Genomic DNA, 8,940 nt, shown 5'->3' on the forward strand with positions numbered 1-8,940 from the left:
ACCATTTGGCCATGAAATCCTTGAACCAGGTTTAGGTTTCAGTTATACAGAATTGACAAGAGAATTAGACTGAGCACCAAACATTGACATAAATGATACTGGACTAAACATATTTATTATAACCTGTCATGCAGATAGAACCAGAGAGTTACCAACATATTTTAGCAGGAAATGTGAACTTCAATGATTTTTTCCCAAAGCAATGTTACTGACATCATGAGTGCTTCAGCAGTGCATACGCTGCTTTGAGGGATTCACTGATAGGATTGATTAATGCAGTCACATCTCAAAATAATCTCGGCAGAGTTTATTCCTCTGCTTAGTAAAGTCCATTGGTAAAATACAAAATTTGCACCTCGATGTGCCTCTTGTAGTGCAGGGCCCAGAACTGAATACAGCACTCAAAGTGTGGTCTCACCAGTGCTGAGCACAGAGGGACAATCCCTGCCCTGGTTCTGCTGGCCACACTATTGCTGACACAGGCCAGGATGCCATTGGCCTTCTTGGCCACCTGGGCACAGCTGGCTCATGTTCAGCTGCTGCTGACCAGCACCCCCAGGTCATTTTCTGCTGGGCAGCTTTCTAGCCACTCTGCCCCCAGCTTGTAGCACTGCAGGGGGTTGTTGTGACCCAAGTGCTGTACGCAGCACTTGGCCTTGTTAAACCTCACACTACTGGTCTTAGCCCATGGATCCAGCCTGTCCAGATCCCTCTGCAGAGCCTTCCTGCCTTCCAGGAGATCAACTCTATCACCCATTTGGCGTTATCCATGAATTTACTGAGGGTACACTCAACTGTCTCATACAGAACAACAGTAATGATATTAAACAGGACTGGGCTCAATACTGAGCCTTGGGGAACGCCACTGCAGGCCAGCGGATGCAGCACCATTCACCACCACTCTGAGCCCGGTAACCCAGCCAGTTCTTAACCCAGCGAAGGGTACACCTGTCCAAGCCGTGGGCTACCAGGTGTTCCAGGATAATACCCCGGGGAACGGCGTCAAAGGCTTTGCTGAAGCCCGGGCAGACAACATGGCCCGGCGCTGCTCTGATCGCAGCTACAGCGGCTGCGGCTCCCGCAGCGCCCCTCAGCGCGCACACGCGCCCCTTTTCCCGAGCACGGGAAGCGGAAGGGACAGCACCGCTGCCGGGGCGGGCCGGGGCCGGGAGCGGGGCGGGGCCGGGGCCGGGGCCGGGGCCCGGGCCGGGAGCGGGGCGGAGCGGGGCCGGGGCGATGCTGGCGGCGCTGGCCGCCGCCTGGTCGCTGCTGGCTGCCGCTTTCCTGGCCGTGCTGCTGCTGCTCCGGCGGGCCCCGGCGCCGCGGCCCGGTGGTGTTGGCCTGGTGATCTCCGGCCTCTTCCAGGACCTCATTCGCTACGGGAAGACGAAGCGCGGGTGCGGGCAGCTCCCGGGCTGGCTGCGGCTCCTGCAGGTGCCCAAGAGGTGAGGCGCGGGTCCTGCCGCCGTGGCAGCGATGGCCGTGCGTCTCTCGGTCACCGCAGCCGGAGGTCGCGGCGGTGAGCAGCACTAGCAGAGAGCACGGCGGAGTTTTGTAGAGTTGGGCTCAGCTTTGTTGCAAAGTGTTACTCTGGTTCTGCAGATGGGGAACCGAGGAGCGTAGACACAGCGAGCGATCACAGAGAATCCGTGTGTTCCAAATCGGAATAAAAGCCTAATTGAATCCCAGTCGCATGCGAGGTTTCCAAAACCAGCCTCATTGCAATACTCAGGTCAGGCACCTGGGAACATGGAATCAATCCTGAGTAACTGTGACTGTGCAAATATGCTGCAGGTTGGCTGTCTGACACCAATTCTCAGTTGTTGCCTTCTCCCTTCAAGGTTTCTTTTTGAAATGTGCCCAATAACAGCATGGGAACAGAGTAGTCTAGACTGTTCTCGTCTAGTTTCTGATAAGGCAAAAGAACCACTATGTTATCCAAATCCATCTTAACAGATATTTGATGAAACGAAGCTAAATATATGTAAATGTTTAAATCTTTAATGAAATTAAATAATGAAGTTAAATAGATGTTTCGTGAAATCATGAAACGAGTCGTCCCCCCACCCCCTTACAGCTTCTTATATGTTTCTGGTTTTATATGTTATCTTTTTTTTTTTCTTTTTTTTTTTTTTCTTTTTTTTTATTCAGCAGAGATTCATGACTGGAGCTAGTCTTTGACTTAAACGTAGGCCAGACAGGATCTTGCAAGGCCAGCAGGACAGGACTGGGAGGCTACTTAGCCTGAAGATCTGATCTCCCCTAGTGTAACAATCTCTGACACGTTTTGTATACAAAGCTTTTAAACCAAATGTTAAAAAAAAAAAAAAACCAAAACAAACAAACAAAAAAAACACAACCACAAACTAACAAACCAGTTTTGTGACACAGAGTGTTACTCATGGAAAGCTTGTAATGTAGTGTCTTGGTTATCAGGCTTCCTGCTACAGAAGATACCCAGGGATGTGTTTAAAATGTGCAGTACCCTGAGTGAAAATGAGGATTTATACAGGCTTTGTCTTAATCACTGTGTACTGTAGGTTCTTGACTGAGTTGACCTTTCTCTGACAGAAGTTTCCCAGCCCCTTCTTAGGGAGATTGGTGTCTGAATAATGTGCTTTTTCAGGGAATTGGTCTCAAGGTTTCAACCTCTACAAAGCTATTCTGTTAATTAATCAGTGAATCCATAACACTTCTACTTGAAGGAATAGAGGAGATCTTGAAGGTAGCCATCAACGTGTTTTCTATTCTTTTCATCTGTGTCGTTTCCAGACAAGCATTGTGTTTTCACTAGCCTGGGCTTTTTTTTAACTTGGCCATTCTGTCTTGTAAAATGCTGTGTTGCATTTCAGGTTGGCAAATAATGAAAATTCCTCTCGTTGAGGAGGGATGGCACATGTTCTTACTGCAGTGCTGGTTTGATCTGTAGGTCAGATATATCCCCAGTGTAATTTGGATTGCTGAAAGCTCGAAGGGTGTGTCCCTTGAAAGTTGCCAGGGCTTGTTTGTATGCTGGTAGCAAAAATCAATGTGTGGAGAAAGTCTTCTGGCAAGTGACAAAATATGAGTCAACTGAGTAACAGGACTGCAGGGAAAGAGCTTGAAATTTGGAGGTGATGGTGAGTTTTTATCAATACACAAATTCTGTTTGTCTTATAAACTGAAACTGAGGGATCATGGTTAAATTTTAGTTCTCCTGTTGTCAATCAGCAAGATGAAATGTTGCAGTTTCTGCTTGGTAGAAGGAACTGAGGAGAAGTCATAATCTGTAGGGAAAGCCAGCTGCTAATGGGCAAGGTGCTCTGGAGTATGCAGGGATGGTCACTGCTGCTGTGATTCTGACTTGATCTCTTTTGTGCTCTTGAGAGATACCTGAGCTGGTCTGGGAGGGGTCACTTTCATTGGTTTCACTAAGCAAGGGTGTCGTACCCCTTCACTGCCCCAAGAGAAGAGTTTTCATGTTCAACAGAAATGTGGTCTTCCCTTGACTATACAGTTATATCCTAGTTTTGTCCCTATAGTTACATTGTCAAGTCAAGGCCATCAGCGTCTTCCCGTGGGATATATTTTATCTCTTTGCAGATGTTTCCAGAAGTCCTGATTTTTCTTCACTGCCAGAAGGACTTTTAATTTTAAAGGCAAAAGGAAATACTGGATCACCTAGTTTGAGCTAGATATTGTAAACACCTGTAGGCTGTTTAACTCAGCCCAGTTATCTGCCTTGCATGTCATGCCTTGCTTTTTGGTAATGCACACTATGCTTTTATAAGTGCATAATGGGGTTGAGAGATTCTTTGTTTTCTTAAAAAGAACCACACGTGTGGTCTTGCCTTGTAATCACCCACCAGTGTTGATGGTCACTGCTTTTTTCTGTATGATTGTTGCAGACCTTGAATTTGCAGAAAGACAAGACATTTTAATGTAGAGCAGGGTAATTACTTCTGGGTTCCTTTGATGAACTTTAACATGCCACATAATGCACCCACTGGAACTAAGAAAAGTGGGAGTACTGATTAGTTGTAAGCCTTGAGAAATACTTTTGCAATGTGTAGATTACACTGTCTCCTCTTTAGTGCAGCTATGGTTAGTAAGGTAAGCAAAATTAGAGGTTATTCCAGGCAGCATTTCACTGGGGTAAAATGTGTTAAGGTTATTCCTGCATGGTACCACTGAAGTCCTGAGTTCTCTACTTGGACATTTGATGTGGGCACCAAAATGGAATGTACTCACCATCAGACAAGCATGTCCTGCAGCTACATTTCCAAGGAATGATGAGAACATTAATGAAAACCCTTTTTTGTTTCCACAGATGGTTTACTCACTTTTATGTGGTTTCTGTGCTCTGGAATGGTTTTCTGCTGATTTGTCTTTTCCGAGCTGAGTTCCTTGGAGAGTCACTCCCATCATGGATTCAGGACCTGCACCATGCTCTTGGCAGAGATTCTCAGAGCAAGGACATGGGCAAGTATTCCAGATATTATAATGTAGCCATATAAGTATTAAAAAACTGTATTACCAACGCTGTGCTGAATTTGTATCCAAGTGCTACTTCATTGGTTGCTTTTCAACTTATGCTCCAAATGACTTTCCTGGTAGACCAAGTACCTTTGTCATTATTGAAGATAGAAATATTTCTAATATGTGGATATGATGGCTTTCAGCAGTCCTTTTAACAGAAAGGGCCATTAGCACCTTCTGAAAGAAATCTTGCTCTGGTCAGCAGTGCCTCACCTGTACAAACATTTTTCCCAGTTAATTTAAAATGAGGGTAAAATCCTGCTGTGGGAAGAGGGAACAACAGTCTTTTTGAAGCACTGTCAGGGTTAAATTGTTCCTGTCTGTTTCAAAGTTGCTGGGTTTTATCTGTCAGCAGATAGTGAGCACTTCTCTGCGCTCCTGGTTCTCTTGCTCCTTTGGCTGCATAGCTGTCGAAGACTTGCAGAATGCCTCTGGACCAGTGTGTTTTCCAGTGGTGTGATTCACATTGTGCAATATTGCTTTGGACTTGGTTACTACATTGCTGTTGGCTCAACTGTGCTGTGTCAAGTGCCTACTAATGTCAGGAATGGTAAGTGCCCCCTTAGTTATCATCAAAGATGCAGTTTTGCTCTCATTTGTTTCCATTCTGGCAAATGGTTTCACAGAGAGCTGCTTGTTTGAGAAGTGTGTTAACTGATGAGGCATAAAAGTATTTCCTGGCATAGTTCAAAGTAATTACATTTCAGTATATCATACAGCCAGCCAGCATTATATGCAAGCACAGACATGGACACACTTTCATGTTAACCATCACAGTTATTTGCTGAAAGGATATAGATCATATGCTTTGTGAAGGACAATAGGTACCAGTTCTCAAATGCCACTACACAACTTCAGTTCTCAAACTGAAGAGAAGTTTTTTTGTTGAAAGCTTTTCTGTAAGCTGAGTCTGTAAGGCTGTCTTAGCCACCTCCTTTTTCTTCCATGGGGAGCTTGCCACTGCTCTGCCTTGACTCAGGCAGTGTCTTCTTTCCCTTGGTACTTTAATGTTTCCATTAATACATGAGAAATTTGTATTATATGACTTGTTTCTGCCAACACATTCCATCGGGTCTCACAACTGAGCTGCTAAATCCCTGCACAGATGAACCTGATCAGCTGGCTGTAGCACTCGTCCTGTGATTAATTTTTGTAAGGCAGTCATTACCAAGTTTGGTGAAGTTTTTAAGGACTTTGAACCATGTTGGCAGGGGGTAGTATGTAGTTGTGTGTATGTATATATATCGCTGTGGGGGAGACAACTGTGTGTTCGCATGTTGACCTGAGCCATGACAACATGTTTAATTAGGATAATAATAGTTACAAACACTGTTGAATATTGAGGTCTTAGACTACCAATTATGTATTGTTGTACATCACACTGTATTTCAAGCTGCTGGATTAATAACTTGGTATTTTAGGATAGAGCAGTCAAGGGAAATGAGCTACTAGCTGGGCACTTAAATGATACATGATTTAAAAGCATCTTTCAAGGAATTAGAGGCTCACTACTAGAATTTTGTAAGACAATAACATTTGAAACAATGTATATAGTGTTTTGGGATGATGCTTGGGAAGTTACTTCATGGGCCTATATTAATAAAATATGTTTCATTCAGGAAAAAAGCTTTCTGTGGAGATCTGCTGGTATCACGTTATAGGAGTTACGATGTACATTTGGGCCTCTCTTCACCAGCACAGATGCCTTGCAATTCTAGCTAATCTTAGAAAAAGCAGATCAGGTAAGATATTTCGTTTCTGTCAGTGGTTTACTGTCTTATTTTTTTCTGGTTGTTTCGATAGGGTTCTATAGCTTCTAATACCTTAAACACGAGTGTTTCTCAGTTCCTGTAGTGTTTAGATTAAATGAGGCTGTTTGGATGGCTGGACTGGGGAGAGGGCGTGGTATGTCTGTATATATAGTTCTGTAAAACTTAAAATGAAGCTCTGTCTTCTAATATCTTAAGGTTAGACATGGTTTCCATACTCTGTGTTTGCACAGCCAGAGGTGGCATCTTATTTCATTAAGTGGAAAGCTGCCAGATCAGATGGAGGTGGATGATGATGATTAATAAGCATATTGTTCTGCAGCTGTGAGAAGAAGAGTGTGTTTAATTCACCTTCCCAATTAATTCCTTTCTGTTTGCTTGCAGGGAAGGTTGTAAGTCTGAGCCACAGTGTACCTTTCGGAGACTGGTTTGAGAGCGTTTCTTGCCCTCATTATTTTGCAGAGCTCCTCATATATGTTTCTATGGCCATCACTCTTGGAATTCACAATGTGACGTGGTGGTGTGTAGTGATGTATGTTCTTTTTAACCAGGCACTGGCTGCTGTTTTGTGTCATGAGTTTTATCAGAAAAACTTTAGCTCCTACCCAAAACATCGAAAAGCATTTATACCACTTGTTTTTTAGAGATTTTTTTTCTGAAGTATCTTCATGCAAACTGGGAATATAAGAGATGAATGTTTTATTAAAACCAAGGTAAAGTTGCGCACTTTCTCTAAATCTACCTCAAAAGCTCGTAATTTTAATGATAATCTCATCCATGTAACCAATTTCTGAGGAAATGTGAGGTCTCTGCATATCATGCAAGCTAAAAAAGGTTTACTGAAGACCTTAATTCGAGGTGGAGAGATGTTAATTGTGTCTTTTCTCTTTTATAATTATATCTTATAAAACACTTGCTGTTGTGCAGCAAGTCCAAATTCATGCATATGAAAACTATTGAAAGGAGGGAATCATTTGAACTACTGTATTTCATGTCTTGACTAATATTTAAGCATATTTCTTTCCAAGTATCTTTTCTTTTAATCACTTCAGAGGGAGGCAAATTGTGTATCTTTCTGTGCTCCCCTGGTGAGAATGAAAACCAGCCACTGCTTTACAACTGTAAGCACAAAACATGATGGAGAAAGCTGAGTGGAGGAGTGACTCATGCTCAGCAGTGGAGATAAACAAATCCATTTGCTGCATTATCTCTTCTGCACCAAAGTGGTTTTGTTCCTTGATGAAGACTGCTTTATCCCTAAACTGGGAAAATAGTGGAAGGTTCTCTGACTAAAAAGACAGTAGAAGAGAATTTGCAAAAAATTAATATTCTTTGTTGTGATTCTGTTGTCTTCATAGTGGGTTATTGGATTCCCTCATGTGTTAGAGGGGACAGCTGTGCAGGATGACCATGACCACAACTCCACTGGTTTTTAAACACATATAATAAACTGCCAAGGCAGAGCACACACAGAAAACAGTACCTGATGAGCATTGCAAAGAAAATCTTTACTGGAGATGATGTCACTCAGCACAGGGACTTTTTTTGTGCTTAACTATTGAATATTTTGGTCCTTCTCATGATACTGGTGTGAATGATCAGTTTGTGTGATGAAGTTTTATGGGTGCTGGTGTTTCAGCATGTTGTCTACTTACACGCAAGCATTATTTTGTATATACGAAGTATTTTTATACAGTGAAGTGTATCTTATGAATTGCCTAATTAAAAGCTTATTACACTCTGTTTCCATTGTGTATGGTTTTTCAAAATTGAGCTTATATATTTGAAAACCATGAGCAATCACTTTACACAAAATCTTGTGCCGCTCTTGGCTGTCACATCCCTCTGTCCATCAACACTCCTGTAGTTTCAGTTCACCATGGACCACCTTGGAACTGCATCTATCTGTGTAACTTTTTTAAGTGGTTCTCAAGAGGCTCCTCGAGCCTGTGTCCAAATGTCTTCTGTTTAAATGGTTTTCCTGTCTTGCTTCCTAAATTACTTCTCAGGAAGCACATTCCTGTCCTTGCTCTAGGGAGAGCATCCGGGCACATGGCTATCCTGGGGTCCTAGGGAGAGCATCATCTGTAGTGCTGTGTCACATTCTGGGCTCTTCAGTACAGGAGAGGCATGGAGCTCCTGGAGCAGCTCCAGTCAGGGCAACAGAGATGATTAAGGGTTTGGAGCATCTCTCTTACACGAGGAAAGGTGCAGGAAGCTGGGCCTGTTCAGCCTCAACAAGAGACTGAGAGGGGAACTCATCAATGTCTACAAATATCTAAGGGGGGGGGGGGGGGGGGGCAAGCGGACGGATTCAGGCTCTTCTTGGTGGTGCCAACCAACGGGACAAGAGGCAACGGGCAGAAACTGATGCACAGGAAGTTCCACCTGAACATGAGGAAGGACTTTACTGTGCAGGTGGTTGAGCACGGGAACAGATTTCCAGAGAAGCTGTGGAGTCTCCCTCTCTGGAGATATTCAGGAACTGCCGGGCACATCCCTGTGCCGTGTGCTCTGGGATGGCGCTGCTGGCGCAGGGAGCTTGGACGGGATGAGCGCTCTGGTCGCTCCCAGCCCGACCCGTTCTGCGATTCCGTGCTCGGGGCGCACGGCCCTGCTGGCGTCACGCATACACCAAGCGCTGCCGTGCACT

General features: G+C 44.1%; 1 protein-coding gene across 1 annotated transcript; it reads left to right on the top strand.

The window, feature by feature from the left end:
• The first annotated feature begins 1,236 nt into the window (after nucleotides 1-1,236).
• On the top strand, nucleotides 1,237-8,030 carry SRD5A3 (steroid 5 alpha-reductase 3). The gene is made up of 5 exons (XM_066184962.1): nucleotides 1,237-1,445; nucleotides 4,310-4,461; nucleotides 4,874-5,068; nucleotides 6,138-6,260; nucleotides 6,672-8,030. Exons 1-5 carry the CDS (start codon nucleotides 1,237-1,239, stop codon nucleotides 6,929-6,931), a joined length of 939 nt encoding a protein of 312 aa, XP_066041059.1. The 3' UTR covers nucleotides 6,932-8,030.
• Nucleotides 8,031-8,940: the final 910 nt, after the last annotated feature.

This window comes from Chamaea fasciata, unplaced genomic scaffold (assembly GCF_029207755.1).
Source record: "Chamaea fasciata isolate MVZ Bird 193981 ecotype frontalis unplaced genomic scaffold, bChaFas1.0.hap1 SCAF_6, whole genome shotgun sequence".
NCBI lineage: Eukaryota > Metazoa > Chordata > Aves > Passeriformes > Sylviidae > Chamaea > Chamaea fasciata.